Source organism: Microtus oregoni, unplaced genomic scaffold (genome assembly GCF_018167655.1).
Source record: "Microtus oregoni isolate MIOR12 unplaced genomic scaffold, Mior012 000021F_ref0000039, whole genome shotgun sequence".
NCBI classification, from domain to species: domain Eukaryota; kingdom Metazoa; phylum Chordata; class Mammalia; order Rodentia; family Cricetidae; genus Microtus; species Microtus oregoni.
This window is the reverse complement of record NW_024543080.1, coordinates 22,560,559-22,576,312: the sequence shown is the minus strand read 5'-3', so window position 1 is coordinate 22,576,312 and position 15,754 is coordinate 22,560,559. Positions and strand designations below refer to the sequence as shown.

The window sequence follows — 15,754 nt, the reverse complement described above, 5'->3', positions numbered from 1 at the left end:
TGGATCTTTACTAAGAAAACTTTTTGAAATGTTAACCTTTTCCCAGTTAGTTACTAAATTTGATTTTCTCCCTTTTCATTAATGCAGCTCTCAAGAGGCAAAATTTATACAATAATCCTTTCAACTCTGTGAGTTATACAAGTCCTTATAGCCCAAATGCCAGTAGCCCTTACAGCAGCGGCTTCAACTCTCCATCCTCAACACCAGTGCGACCTCCTATAGTCAAGCAGCTTATACTTCCTGGGAATTCAGGTAAGGAATGACTTTACCTAATGGGCCTAGCTCAGAAAGGAACCATTCCATCACAGGGTTGGATCCATTTTATTTAGGAAACTCTGAAGCAGTGAGAGAGAATCTCTTTGTGCTCTTTTCCACTCATTCCTGTAATGAGCGCTAAGAATCCGAAGGTAAGTCAGTGACTGTGAATTATGTGCATGTCATTTTCTTCAGGGTATACTTAAGTCTGGTTTTTAAATTAGTATTTAAAAAACAGAGCCACAAACTTGATTCTTTTAACCAATAAAACCTTATTTACAGCCCGTTGGGATTGTAAAATCTACAGACCTGTTTTTAAAGAGTATTAGTAAGCTTTGATACTATAGTTAAATCATAGCTTATGATTTAATATGATTAATGTGCATTTGGCACATTTATGCCAAAAACAGAAGGTGCTATAATAGACGTGAGGAGGACAGACTGCCGTGGCCTGGGCAATTCTTGGTCTGCTACAGACATTTCTTGAGTAGCTTAGTCTTCTCAATAACTCACCACGTCACTCTTAATGCCGTCTTTTCTAACTCTAAGTGCAGCTTTCCTCGAAACTGAGTGCTATATAATTGTGTGTGCGTTGTGTGTACAGTGCACAGGGAGTCCAAAAGTTGACATCAGGTGTCTCTTTCATTTTTTGCCTTAGTTTTGAGATGGGTCAGGCCAGTGAGCTCCAGAAACACCTGCCTATCAGTCCCTTGTGCTAGTTTGCAGACTCTGCTGCCTCTAGATGGTATATTCAGCAATAAGGGGCTGACCTTTAACCTCTAAGAGCCAACCAAGGGCAACAGCAATGGTCTATATTGTTTGGGGAGTCACTTATACCTGGTACCTGGGTTTTTGTTAGTCTTTGGTTCCTGTGGGGAGCATTGTTAGCCCAATTGGCATAACTTAATTTAAGCTATCTTGCCTATCTCTATGTATGTATATACATATACATAAGTCATGTATGTAATTTTAGATAAATATAAGATAATAGGATTCCTTGAGGCTTATCAAACAACCTTGGTGTTGTCTGCCCTCCCTCTTTCTTCTGTGTTGCTGTTCTTCCCCATTCCAAGTTGGAACCCTTCCTCCCTATTTTTCTCTTTCTCTCTTTGTATCATCTGTTATTTCCGTCTCTCAAGCTCCCCCAACCCGTGGTTCTTTCATACTTTGCTGGGTTTTTTTTTTTTTCAGTGACTTATGTTTCTATACTCACATCTGAAGATTTGAATGGCTGATGAGAAAATGTGGCATTTGTCTTTCAGAGTCTGGGTTACCTCACTCAATATAATCTTTTCTAGGGATATATATACATACACACACACACACACACACACACACACACACCACATTTTCATTATTCATTCATCAGTTGAAGGACATTTGGGTTGTTTAATTTCCTGGCTCTTTTGTATAGGGCAGCAATGAACAGAGTAAGATTAAAGATGTTAAATCTTTTGGACTTAGGCCAAGGAATGATATGGCTGAATCATATGATAGATTTATTTTTAGCTTTTTAAGGATTCTCCATACCAATTTTCTTTTTTTTTTTTCTCAAAGTGGCTACACCCACTGATTTATATTCCCACCAACTGTGGAATGAGGATTTCTCTTTCTCCACAGTCTTGCTGACATTCGTTATAAGTTTTATTGATCTCAGTAATTCTGAATAGGGTAAGATGAAATCTCAAACACGTTTTAAATTTGTCTTTCCCTAAATGCTAAAGACAATGAACACTATTTGAGATATTGTTTAGCCATTTTGATTCATTCTATTGTGAACATTCTGTTCAGATGCTTAGCCTATGTTTTAATTGGGTCATTTGTTTCCTTCATTCTGGTTTTTTGAGTTCTTTGTACGTCCTGGATATTTAATCTTCTGTCATGTATGTGGCTGGCAAAGATTCTCTCCTATTCTGTGGGGTTCTTCTTGACTTGTTTTTCTTAGCTGTGCAGAACCTTTTTGGTTTCTTTTGTTAAGATTTGTTTGCTTGTTTTTGTTTTCTGAAATAGGCTCTCTATGTAGCCCTAGCTGTCCTGGACCTCACTACTTAGACTAAGCTGGCCTCGGACTCTCAGAGATCCACTTGCTTCTGCCTCCCAAGAGCTGGGATTAAGGGCATGTGTCACAATGCCCAGCCTACTTTATAGTTTTATAAGGTCCCACTTGTCAATTGTTGGCCTTAAATACTGGACAAAAGGGTCCTATACAGAAAGTTCTTTACTACACTTATTTCTTGTAGGGTATTGCCTGTGTTTTCTTCTAGTAGTTTTAGTGTTTCAGGTTTCAAATTGAGGTCTCTGATCTACCTCAAGGTAATTTTTGTGTGAGATGATAGAATACAGTTCCTAATTTCTTCTGTGTGGACATCTTGTTTTCCCAGCACTACTTGTAAAAGATGTTGTCCTTTCTCCTGTGTGTGTGTGTGTGTGTGTGTGTGTGTGTGTGTTTTCCTCTTTCTTCAAATATCAGCTGTAGTTATGAGTACTCATTTTTGAGTCTTCTATTTTATTCTGTTGGTCTATACATCTGGTTTGTACCATATTTTTATTATTTGTATTATAGCTCTGTACCACACTTTGAATTCTGAAATACAATCCATTCATTATTATTCTTTTTTCATGAGTTATTTGACTATCCGGGATCGTCTTTGGTGCTATATGAATTTTAGGATGGTTTCCTATTTCTGTGAAGAATGCTATAGGTATTTTGATTGGGATTGTATCATTGGGTCTGTAAATTGATTTTAGTAGGATAGCTGTTTTCACCATATTAATTTTACTGATTCATGAACACAGTGTCTTTTCATTATCTAGTGTTTTTCTCAATTTCACTTGGAAATACGTACTTTTTTGTTGTAGAAGTCTCTCACCTCTTTGGTTAGGTTTATTTCAAGATATTTTATTGTTTTAATGCTAATATAAAGGGAATGTGTTCATGACCTCTTAATATATTTGTTGTTGGTGTATAAAAGGGCTACTGCTTTTTGTAAATTGATTTTGTACCTTGTCACTTTGCTGAAATTGTTAATTGTAGAAGTTTTCTTCTACATTTCTATATTTTTTGGGATCTCTTAGATACAATATCATATTGCCTGCAAATAGGGATTTTTGACTTCTTTTCTTATTTGTATCACTTTAATTTCCTTCTCTTGCCTTATTTCTCTGGCTAGTGCTTCCACCACTATATTGAAAAGGAGGGAGGATAAGTGGACAGCCCTGTCTCATTCCTGATTTTGATGGGATTGCTTCAAGTTTGTCTCCATTTATGATAATGTTGGATTCACGTTTGTCATATATATTCCTTATTTAGGAGGTATGTCCCTTCCATTCCTACATTCTCTAGGACTTTCTTTTTTCTGCATCTATTGAGATGATCATGTGATTTTTTTTTTTTTACTTTTAAGTCCATTTATATGACTTAATGTTCATTAACTTCCATATATGTTGAGCCGTCTCCTTGAATTTCTGGATAAAGCCAATATGATCATTGTGATGATCTTTTTGATATGTGCCTGTATTTGGTTTGCTAGTATTTTATTGAGTTTAGCATCTGTGTTCATCAGGGATATTGATTGGTCTGTACTTTTTGTTTTTTTGTTGTATCTTTTATTTGAGTATTCGAGTAATACTGGCTTCATAGAACAAGTTTGGAGGGATCCTTAGGTATTCATTTTAGTTCTTTGAAAGTTTGGTAGAATTCTCATGTGATTTCACTGGACCTGGACCTTGTTTTCATTCAGAAAGCACTTTATTACTATCTCAGTCTCCTCCTTTCCTATAGGTCTGTTTAAGTTGTTGGTCTCTTCTTGGTTTAACTTTGGTAGTTTGGGTGAATCAAGGAATAATCTTATTTTTTTCAGGATTTTCTATCTTAATGGAGTACATATTCTTTTAAAGTGTTACCTTATAATAATCTATATTTCTTTGGTGTCATAATGTCTCCCTGTTCATTTTTGATTTTGTTAATTTGACTGCTCCCTCTCCCTCAGTCTATCTCTCCATCTTCTCTCCTTCTCCCTTCCTCAATCCCTCCATCTTTCTTTCTCTCTGATTAGTTGAACCAACAGTCTTGATATGTCTTCTAAAAGAATCAGCTCTTAGATTAATTGATCTTGTGTATTGTTTTCTTTGTTTCTATTTCTTTGATTTTTATTATTTCTTGCCACCTCTTGGGTTTGAGTTGGCTTCCCAGTTGTTTAGGTTACATTATTAGGATATTTATTTATTCTCTTTAATGTTGAGACTTAAGGTAATAAACTTGCCTCTTAGGACTGCTTTTAATGTATCACAGAGCTTTTGTTGTATTATGCTTTCATTTTTATTTAGTTCCAGGAATATTTTGATTTCTTTCTTGATTTTTTTTTTCCTTTGACCCATTCATCATGCAGTAAGAAGTTGTTTATGCCATGGACTTTTTCTTCCCTCCCTCCCTCCCTCCCAGTTTCATCTAATTAGGATTCTGTATGTTCCCTGTATCTGTATGGATATATCTTTCTTGGTTTTGGAAAGTTCTCTGTGATCTTATTAAATCTGATTTATGTCATTGACCCTGAGATTCTTCTCCCTCATCTATAGTTCAAAGATTTGGTCTTTTGATGGTGTTTTCCTGCATGTTCCTTTGCTTTTAAAATGTTTCTTATATTCTGTGCTTATTTCATCTAGAATCCTCTTCTTTAAGTCCTGATATTCTATCTTCTGCCTGATTTCATTTCTATTTGTAAGGCTTTACCCAGAGTTTTCTAATTGGAATATAGTTTTCAGTTCCATCTTCATTTTAACTTGTGTTCTCTTTAATGTCACTGTCTCTGTTGAGTTCAGTTTTCAAATCCTGAATTATCTTTGTCATTTCATACAACCATGTAATTTATTTTCTTCTCTTACTGTTATCCTCTTGGAGGTCAATGAAGTGTTTTCTTTTTTTAAATTCTTGTAATCCTTTGATAAAGTTTATGATTAATTATTTTTTAAAATTCTGTGTCTAGGAAGCTCTTGTTAGAAATTGTTTACATAGTTTTAGTGGGTAAAACAACATGTTGCCTTGCCCGTTTGTGGTTTTGAATTTGTGATTTGAGTTGAGCATGTGGACTTCTTCCTTTGTTTTTGTGTCTGTTGTGATAATCTGGCCAGTGCAGGAGATGTATGATCTGAGGGTTAGATAGGTACAGGTGGTAGATGATCTGTTTAATTGGCCATGCAAAGATGGTCTTCAAGGTCTGGGCCTAGAGCATTGGGTGTGGAAATGGCAGCAGACAGAGGAAAGGATAGGAGAGGAAAGGAAGGTCAAAGGTGGCTCTCCAGAAAGTAGGTCACTGGTCTGGAAGTAGGCCCGAGGTGTAGAGATGGCTACAGACAGAAGGGTAAAGCTAGGGGCTAGGAGAGGGTTGCAGCTACTACTCGTGAAGGTGGTTCCTGGACAAAGAGGGATCTCAGGCAGGTCTGGAGCCATGCTTGTGGGGAATTGACTATAATGGAAAACTAGATGAACATGATATAAAACATGCCTGTAGTCCTCGCACTTGGGAGGCTGAGGCAGGAGGATTGCAAGTTTGAGGCTAACCTAGGCTACATAGTAATTTCAAGGACAGTTTATATTACAAAGTAGTAGAACCCTATCTTTATAAAAAAAAAAAAGGGGGGGGGGGCTGGAGAAATGACTCAGTGACTCAGAGATTAAGAGCACTGGTTAGTCTTCCAGAGATCCTGAGTTCAATTCTCAGCAACCACATGGTGGGTCACAACCATCTATAATGAGATCTGGTGTCCTCTTCTGTCATGCAGGCATGCATGCAGGCAGAACACTATGCATGTAATAAATAAATAAATTTTTTAAAAAAAATGCTACAGGACTGGAGAGATGGCTCAATGGTTAAAACTGCTCTTCTAGAGGACCCCTGTTCAATTCCCAGTATCCACATGGTGGCTCATGGCTATCTATAACTCCAGTTCCATGGGACCTGACATACTTATCAAGACATACATTAAGGTACATAAAATATAAATGAATGAATGAATAAATAAATGAATAGATAACAAAAAATTTTTTAAGAAGCTACAAACTGTAGCAGTATGTTCTAAATCTGTATTAGGCACGTTAGTGAGAGTGTTGAGCTTTTATCATTGCTTCACAAAGCTGGGTCACATGAAAGTGTTTCCTGAGAAGCATGCTAGGTTCTTGCCGGTATGTATTCCTTGTCCCTGCAGTTTTCTGTCTTCCTTTTGGTCTAGGTAATAGAGTACATTTTTAAAAATATACTTATTTTCTTGCTACCATCTAGTGTACTTCACTACCAAACATCAGAACATTCTGGTTCCCATTTCTAATTTGGCAAACATGACAGATTAACCTAGTGTTCTTTTTTTTTTTTGTTGGTTTTTAAATGTCTAAGAAATAAACTTTTCTCAGTTAATTTTGTTTAAGAAAATTAAATTTTTTTCTTGAAGGAAAAGGTTATGGTGCAAATGACTAAATTTGAGAGGAAAAAGCACTGCATCATTTACTTACAGAATGGTTTCCCTGCGTATCTTGTAAAAGATGAAAGACTCTAGCCTAGCAGTTCTCAACCTGTAGGTTGGGACCTTCACATGGGGGTCTCCTAAGACCAACGGAAAACATGGATATTTATATCACAATTCATAACAGTAGCAAAGTTGCAGTTATGAAGTAGCAACAAAAATAATTTTATGGTTGAGGTTACCACACAGGAAGAACTATGTTAAAAGGTTGCAGCATTAGGAAGGTTGAGAACCGCTGGTCTAGCCTGTAGTTACCGAATCAACTGCTTTGCAGGTACTGGCTGAAAGCATAATTGTTTTGTGGGAAATGAGTAAGTTATACGTAAAAGATTTTTTGTATTTGTGACATGGTATGTCAAGGAGTCTCTATATCCCTTTTCTTCTAATGAGGTCAGTTTCTAATTTAGTTTTTAAGAATTTTATATGTGTAAATGACAGAATAAAAACTGAATCAACGGATGTAATTATTTGGCTACTTGCTGCAACAAATGTTTAACTCAGTTTTTGTCTTTACTAAGGTTTGATGTGTTTTCCTTTTTCTAAAGGTAACTTCAAAAGTTCATCAGATAGAAATCCTCCACTCAGCCCTCAATCCTCTATAGATAGTGAGTTAAGTGCTTCAGAACTAGATGAAGATTCAATTGGATCCAACTATAAGCTAAATGATGTAACTGATGTGCAGATTCTAGCCCGGATGCAGGAAGAAAGTAAGTTTTAATTGTTGAAAGTTGAGATTTTTGTTACTACAGGGCTACACGAACCTAGAAGTTCTAAGGATTTGGAGTGGTTACTTGTTTTTTATTTTGCAGTTCCTGGGGATTCATCTTAATGTGTGCTCTTCACTGAACTACTTTCTCCAGGGATTTATGGCCTTAAAAGATGCCCTAGATCTTGCCCCTTCAATAGCAGCTTCTCTGCATAAAGTAATGACATAAAGGCCTGATTCTGATTCTAAGATTCGTTTTTTGTTGATGCCAGTAGCTAGTAGGACTTGCTGAAGATGTCCCGTTATAACTTACTCTAAAGGTTGTTGCCAATGTATTCTGTTCACTGCCTACATAGTATTTCTTCCCTCAGTGTTCCTTCAGTCCAAGGTTGAGTGTCTATGTTTATATAGTAGAACTTGGTTTTCGTTTGTTTGTTTTAATTTATGGCTTTACGCTGTTACTTAGACTCCAGATTCAAAAAGTCTTGGAATTAAACAAATAGTACATTTTCATTCAGTTTAAAAATAACTTTGCATCTTTATATAGAAGGATGTCTAGAAGTAGAAAAAGAATTTTCTCTATACTTCACACTCTTAAGTTGAATTTCTCAATAGTAATCATTTACTTCAATTTTTAAAATATTTAAATGTTTGAAAAATACAATCAAAGAAATAAATAGAAATTCACTGTTGCTAGGTCTCCGGCAAGAATATGCAGCCACCACCTCTCGGCGCAGTTCTGGTTCATCTTGCAATTCTACGAGGCGGGGCACTTTTAGTGATCAAGAACTGGATGCACAGAGCTTGGATGATGAAGATGATAGTATGCACCATGCAGTATACCCTGCTGTTAACAGGTTTTCGCCATCACCACGCAACTCACCCCGACCATCTCCTAAGCAGTCGCCTAGAAATTCGCCTCGTTCACGCTCTCCTGCCCGGGGAATAGAATACAGCAGAGTGTCCCCACAGCCTATGATTAGCCGGTTGCAGCAACCTCGCCTTTCCCTCCAGGGCCATCCCACAGATTTACAGACAAGCAATGTTAAAAATGAAGGTAAAACAGAGTTTGGAGAATAAGATGTCCATATTTTAGTGTAAAAAGAATGCATTTTTCCCCAAATATTTTTTTATTTCAAATAGTCATGTTCTCATGGAGTGTCCTTTATTTCTTTAAATTTGATGATATAATTTATAGTTTCTTTAAGGGTGTTGTTATTTCATTCTTTTATAGCCTCTGTCTGGGTATGGTTGTTTTTCCCTTTTTTTTTTCTTCTTTTTTTTCTCTTCCTTTTCTTTCTTTCATTTCCTGTTACTTTTACAGTATACAGAAAGAAATTTAAATATATCATTTTACTTTGAATTATACTTAATATCTGAAAGAATAACTTGATTTTTTTTTTATTATTGTTATTTACTTCAAATCCCATTATTGTAGAGAAACTTAGGCGCAGTCTTCCAAACCTATCCCGAACATCAAACACACAAGTTGACTCGGTAAAGAGCAGCAGAAGCGACTCCAACTTTCAAGTGCCAAACGGAGGAATACCTCGAATGCAGCCTCAGGCCTCAGCCAGTAAGTACTTCCTTACACTTTTAAGTGGCATTCAGGAGCAGAAAATGAAACTTAGAGACTGATTTTGTGCTGAATAACTATATTAAATTATTACTGCAATATGATTTTGTGTGGCCAGCAAGGTGGCTCAGCCGGTGAAGGCACTTGTTGGCAAGCCGGCAGCCTGAGTTAGATACCTGGAACTCACGTGGTAGAAAAGGTGATGTCCAACCTCTATGCCTGCACCGTGGTGCATGCAGCACTCCCTCCTGCCCTCCAGTGACTGGATTTAGATTTTTAATAAAAAATAGAGTAAAACTAAAAAGGTAATTCTGTAATAAAATTTAAAAATTGTCTTTTTATAAAATATTTACAGTTTTTATAATTGCATGACACTCTCTGTGGTTTCTACTTCCTCTTGCTAAAGATCATCTTTGTTTTGTCTTGTTTTCTCTTTTCTAGTTTTGAGACAGGGTCTCTGTATAGCCCTGGCTGTCCTGGAACTCACAATGTAGACTAGGCTGGCCTTGAATTCACAGAGCTCCTCCTGCCTCTGCCCCTCACATGATGGGATTAAAGGTGTGTGTCACCACTCTCAGTTAAGATCCATCAGTTTTTAATATGCAATACTGTATAATTTAAAGCTCTCAAGGAATGTATGTGTTGTGCTATCATAGAAATGCCTGTATTTATATAGCATAATTCTTGCCACAGAGCAAAAAGACAAGCTTTTATTACTAATAAGGGATTGAATAAACAATTTTTAAATCTATTTTTTAAAAAGGATAGACTTTGCTTTTATTTATAGAAGTAGGCAGTCACTATCCAAGTATATGTCTTATAAAATAGATTTTCTTTAAAAATCTTCCCTTTTAGACTTTCTAGAGCTGGAGAAACAGCTCAGTGCTAGTATTTTATGAGCCTGTAGGAGAACTGGATTTTATCCCCACTGCCACAGAAGTAAAACAGAATTAAAGTTTATTATTACATATTTAATGCTATATCATAATAAAAGTAATTGGTTTATTAATAGCCTATTAAATCTGTAGCAAAACTGAACTTGTGGCTTTTCTTTCTGAAACAAAAGTATTTTATAAGGATGTGTATAATCTCACTTAATATCTACATCTGTTCATATGAATTTTGTATTTTTTACTTGATTAATCTCTGTCTGCCAAAGATGTATTTGTAAACAGTATAACATTTAATCAGTGTAGATGTCAGATTAGTCCCTATTTCTTTTTTTTTTTTTTTTTGGTTTTTTGGTTTTTTGAGACAGGGTTTCTCTGTGGTTTTGGAGCCTGTCCTGGAACTAGCTCTTGTAGACCAGGCTGGTCTCGAACTCACAGAGATCCGCCTGCCTCTGCCTCCCGAGTGCTGGGATTAAAGGCGTGCGCCACCACCGCCCGGCTTTAGTCCCTATTTCTAATTGGCTTGTATAATAGTTTAAATTTGAGGTAATAAGTTACCAAAACTTTCATTTTTTAAGAATTGGTCAACATTTCTTTATTTATAATATTTGGGGAATTAACTATTGAGTTAAATCTGAACTCAAATAAAATATAGAATAAATTAATTTGAGGCCTGGTCTGGTAGTTCACACCTTTTATCCCAGCACCAGGAAGCAGAGTAGGCAGATCTGAGAGCTTAAAGCCAGCGTGGTCTACAGAGTGAGACCCAGATGCGTGCTCACTATAATTGTATTTTTGGTAACTGGGTGAATATTAACCAAGGAATGTGATAGGTCTTTCTTCATGGAGATAATTTTTTCATATCTTTAGCTGTAGTGTTTGCCTTTGTTTTGTGACAGGAAGTATTGTGACAGGGCATTCCTACTCTAGCATGACAGATTTCTTAAAACTTTAAATTGTTTGATATTTTACATTAAAAATGATGGAATTTGGGGGAGGAAATAGCACTGGAACCCAAAACTTAAAACCCCAGCAGCTTTTTCATAGAGCATTAGCAAAAACATTAATGGTCCATCAGAAGGAACAGCTGTCATAGTAAAACCATGAAAGTTCTTAATAAAATGGCTGTTCCAGCACATAGCAGCACAGAAGAGTGTTGAGGATAAGTAATGGAAAGAAAGGAGCAAGACTGGTAAGTGTTACAAAGACGACACATGCAGTATAGACAAAGACCAAACAGGTACACAGTGATGACTTCTAAGTCAAGTTGGCCAAACACAGCCCAAGTAAGGGATTCAGGAATGATTGCACATTAGCAACCATGTATTAGTAACATCTGTGCATTGCATGCAGCCTCATTATAAAAGGGCTGTGGTATGAAACATTTGCTGCTTCCCAACTAAGGTAGGCATGAGTATACAATCAGACCAATCAAGGGATCTGGAAGATGACTTCTTCCTTCCTTCCTTCCTTCCTTCCTTCCTTCCTTCCTTCCTTCCTTTTCTGGGTTTGTTTTGTTTTTCAAGACAGGGTTTCTCTGTGTAGCTTTGGAGCCATTCTGGAACTCGCTCAGTAGACCAGGCTAGCTTTGAACTCACAGAGATCCATCTGCCTCTGCCTCCCGAGTGCTGGGATTAAAGACGTGCGCCACTATCGCCTGGCCTAAAAGATGGCTTTTCTGTGAAGAGCCCTGGGTATACTTCCAGAGGACCCAAGTTCAATTCCCAGCTTCCACCTGACTGTTCATGACCGTCTGTAACTCCAGTCTCAGAGCATCCAGTGCCCACCTATGGCCTCCTTGAGCACCAGATATGCACACAGTGCACAGATAATCATGCAAGCAAAACACCCTTAGGTTAAAAAATTTTTTAAGTTAAAGAAAAATAATAAGGGCTAGAGAGATGGCTCAGTGGTTAAGAACATTGCCTGTTCTTCCAAAGGTTCTGAGTTCAATTCCCAGCATCCACATGGTGGCTCACAACCATCTGGTATGAGGTCTGGTGCCCTCTTCTGGCCATACACACAGACAGAATATTGTATACATAATAAATAAATAAATAAAAAATAAATATTTTAAAAAAAAGAAAAATAATAAGCCAATCTAAAATGAACTGTTGCAATTACCTCGCTATAATATATAAATAACCTACCTATGGTTATACATCTTAACAAATGACAGGTTAGTATTCAAACTGTGTTGATCCAGCTCAAGAGACTTGTTATATCCGTGGTTTATTACCAAGGTATAAAGATCATACAGAAATATTTCTTTTTTTTTTCTGAGCTTGAAACTACATTTTAAAGCTGTGTGGAAAATTGTTACTCAAGATTTATATGCCTTATTCCACTGGGTATATGCTGAAATGTTTTCTGTACAAATAAACTTTCATGTTCCACTTACTGAAGAGTTGATACTGTTTTTGCTTTAAGTGTTAAGATACTCATTGTGGTAGTAATAATTGGTAACCCACAAATTAATTTGACACGTGAAAATGGCTTGTTTCTGGGGGCTTCCCCCTCAAATACTTACCCAGTAATGAAGAACAATCTACAGTATTAGTTAATATGGCATGAATTCGTTTTGAGTGAGTCCTAGTCCTCACATGCATTACAGCCATGCTCTTTATAGCATCTCTACATAGAGCTGAAATGTGCACGTCGCCTTCAGGCGTGCTATTCTATTTAGCTTCAGTTATTAAGGTCTGGATTTTTCAAAATTCTACATGATAAATCTCCAAACAGTTCCCTGTGTGGTAAAACCAGCTTTGCCTAAATTCTCTCTCTATCCTCGTCCCATTACTTAGACTATTTTAGTATCCTAAAGCTTTATGGCAATGAACAGATTGGGAACCTAAGACTAAAATAATACACCTATTAACATATCAACAGAAAAATGTATACCAAAGTTTTTTTTATAATTACCTGCCTTCTTTAGCAAATAGAATTGCCATTATATAGTCACATTATTCTAGAATTACTTTTCGTTTCTTTCTAGTAGTTTATAATTAAGGAAAAGGTATAGGGAAAACAATAGTTTTCTAGTTATTAGTTCATTATATGGGAAATATTTGTGTAGTTTTGCAGAGTTTAATTTCAGCATTTGATAAATTATATAGGCAGAAGAGTTAGATCATCATTTTTTTAAAACTGTATATACTGGCTGGGCGGTGGTGGCACACGCCTTTACTCCCAGCACTTGGGAGGCAGAGGCAAGTGGATCTCTGAGCTGGAGGCCAGCCTGGACTAGAGAGTGAGTTCAAGGACAACCAACAATCAGGGCTGTTACAAAGAGAAACCCAGTCATGAAAAACCACAATGAGAACTGTTGTTCTCTCTTACATTTGCAGCTACAGTAATACTCACTTATAACTACAAATGTGTTTAGAAAATGGAAATTCAGAATATTAACAAGCTTAAAACTTAAGTATACTATAAAAATTTAGATTTTTGTTTAAAGTTAATACATCACAATTTTTTAAAGGTTATCTATTGTTTTACATATTTTTAATAAAATGTGTAATTGTGCTTTTATATGTATAGTTATATAATATAAAGTTTTCATAATTTTTACTTTAATATATACTTTAATCAAATAAGTTAGAAAGTATATGTAAAAATGTAGCAACAATTTTTATGTATTTTATATAAGGAATTGGTACATTTCACTATAAATTCCAGTTATTAATTTAATAGATGTTTCATTTTCTTTTAAATCTTTCTTCAGCTATGAATGGTAAAGCTTTGGTTCTCACTTGCTGGTATGCATGAGACTAACTTTGCAAGGCTGCTGATTTCTACCCTCTGGACCACTTCTTTTGCCTTGTCACTATGCCAGTCACTATTCTTATATGCTTATTTGCTATGGCTGCATTATTGTGGATGCTGGCATTCAAATATGGGCATTATAACAGTGCTAATATGTTTTTAATGTTGATATTTGTAAAATGTGAGTAACTTAAAAAGTTTAAGAAAACCAGAGCATTTTCTCAGTTTCTTCAACTAAAGGGAGAGGTGTTACCAGAGGCAGAAGTTTTCAAAAGGATAATAACTTACTTCCTAACATTACCAGAGTGTGGGCTTAAGTTTAGTTTTCAGAAAAATACAGTAAGTATTGGCTTATAAGGGACGAAAAGGAATAGATGAAAACCTCAAGACAATCTTTTTTTGTATAGTAGAAGCTTGATTATTAATTTTAATGGCTAAGGTATTTTTACATGTATTGTAGCATTTGAGCTTCCCAAATACACATTTGTTTTTGCAGAGAGCAGGGTTCCATGTAGTCAAGTTAATTATGCAGGACAGCCTATCTAGAGTTTGACCCAACTGAAACCAAAGTGCTTTCCCCAGCACTTCCCACTACTGTCTGCAGACTGCTCCCAGGCTAATTTGCATGCGTAGGCATCTGGGGAAACTCTCTTTGGATGGCTCTATTGGGACATGATTTGAGATTGAACTGTAGATAATTTGCTCAATACAGGAACACTTTTACATGGACGCAGAGTGTGCCCCAGAGGAGGTATATAGGACTAATACTGTGCTCTGTTCCACTCACATACGGAGTATCTGGGTTGTTGATAACCTTTATGTAGCCTCTTAAGGTCCACAAGGAAGGAATTTCTTCAAGGTTTTGCCTACTACCAAAACACTAATATTATTCAGTTTTGCATTATTTTGAAACATGAGTTAAAATATATCCTATTATATGCAATACTTATATAAAGGGCCATCAGTTTAATAAGTAATACTGGATCAGTTACCTTAATCAAAAAAAATTTTAGAATTGTGGTGATTTGGGGCCTTTATCACTAGGCATTTTGATTGAATACATCTTAGTGGCTCAGACTCTCATTGTGTCTCAATTGATTTTTAGGCAAATGCAAATTTAATATAACTTTAAATCTCTACATTTTGTATAGTTGTTGGTCACTGTGATTATTCAGTAGAAATGGTTGAGTATATGTGATAGTCCAAGCACTGAGAATTTATATGTCAGATAGCCTAGACTTCCCCATAGCTAGGAATGGGAAGCCAGAGCTGCTATGGAAGCAGGAGAGACATCAAACTCAGCATGGAGGCCTGATGACCTGAGTTCAGCAACCCTGTGACCCGTGTGGTGGAAGGAGAGAAATGACTCCTGCAAGTTGTCCTCTGACATACATTTGCCATGGCATGCCATATGTGGTCAGGTACACACACAATTAAGATTTTTTTTTTTTTTTTTTTTTGGTTTTTTAGAGACAGGGTTTCTCTGTGGTTTTGGAGCCTGTCCTGGAACTAGCTCTTGTAGACCAGGCTGGTCTTGAACTCACAGAGACCCGCCTGCCTCTGCCTCCCGAGTGCTGGGATTAAAGGCGTGCGCCACCACCGCCCGGCACAATTAAGATTTTTAATTTTAGAAGTAAGATAGAAAAAATAATGGCTTATAGTTTGCCAACAATAATCCTTTGCTTTTCCTTTGTGGTTCTTTACAGCTGAGCCTCCTTCTGTTCTTTAAACACTTGGCATGCCCAGTCTCAGCATTCTCTACTGTTGCCTCTTGCTCCCTCTGGAATGCCTTCTCCAGACCCCACACAACTCTTCCCACTCTTCACTGATCTCCGAGTAGATATCCTCTTTCAAAAGTCTTTATGGATTACCTGTGTATAATTGCAACTCCAGTCTTCTCCCCATCCTCCTTTCCTGCCTTGTGGCCATCCCTGTCTGGAAGGCTAGATATTTGCCACTTTATTGTCATTCTCCCCTTTCCTACATATTCCATAAAAATATTTTTTCTTTCCTAAATAATTTCATAAGATTAAGAAAAGTTCCTAGCTG

General features: G+C 36.6%; 1 protein-coding gene across 3 annotated transcripts in view; it reads left to right on the top strand.

Annotated features, from left to right (window-relative positions):
- The window catches only part of Slain2 (SLAIN motif family member 2), a 65,237-nt gene that overhangs the window by 35,421 nt on the left and 14,062 nt on the right, over positions 1-15,754 (top strand). For 2 of the 3 annotated variants that reach the window (XM_041671266.1, XM_041671265.1), the window contains exons 3-6: positions 88-252; positions 7,314-7,475; positions 8,172-8,531; positions 8,913-9,050. In XM_041671266.1, coding sequence (XP_041527200.1) covers positions 88-252; positions 7,314-7,475; positions 8,172-8,531; positions 8,913-9,050 — 825 coding nt within the window. Of the gene's footprint in view, positions 1-87; positions 253-7,313; positions 7,476-8,171; positions 8,532-8,912; positions 9,051-13,664; positions 13,674-15,754 lie in introns of all 3 variants that reach the window. The other variant, XM_041671264.1, reaches the window with a different exon arrangement.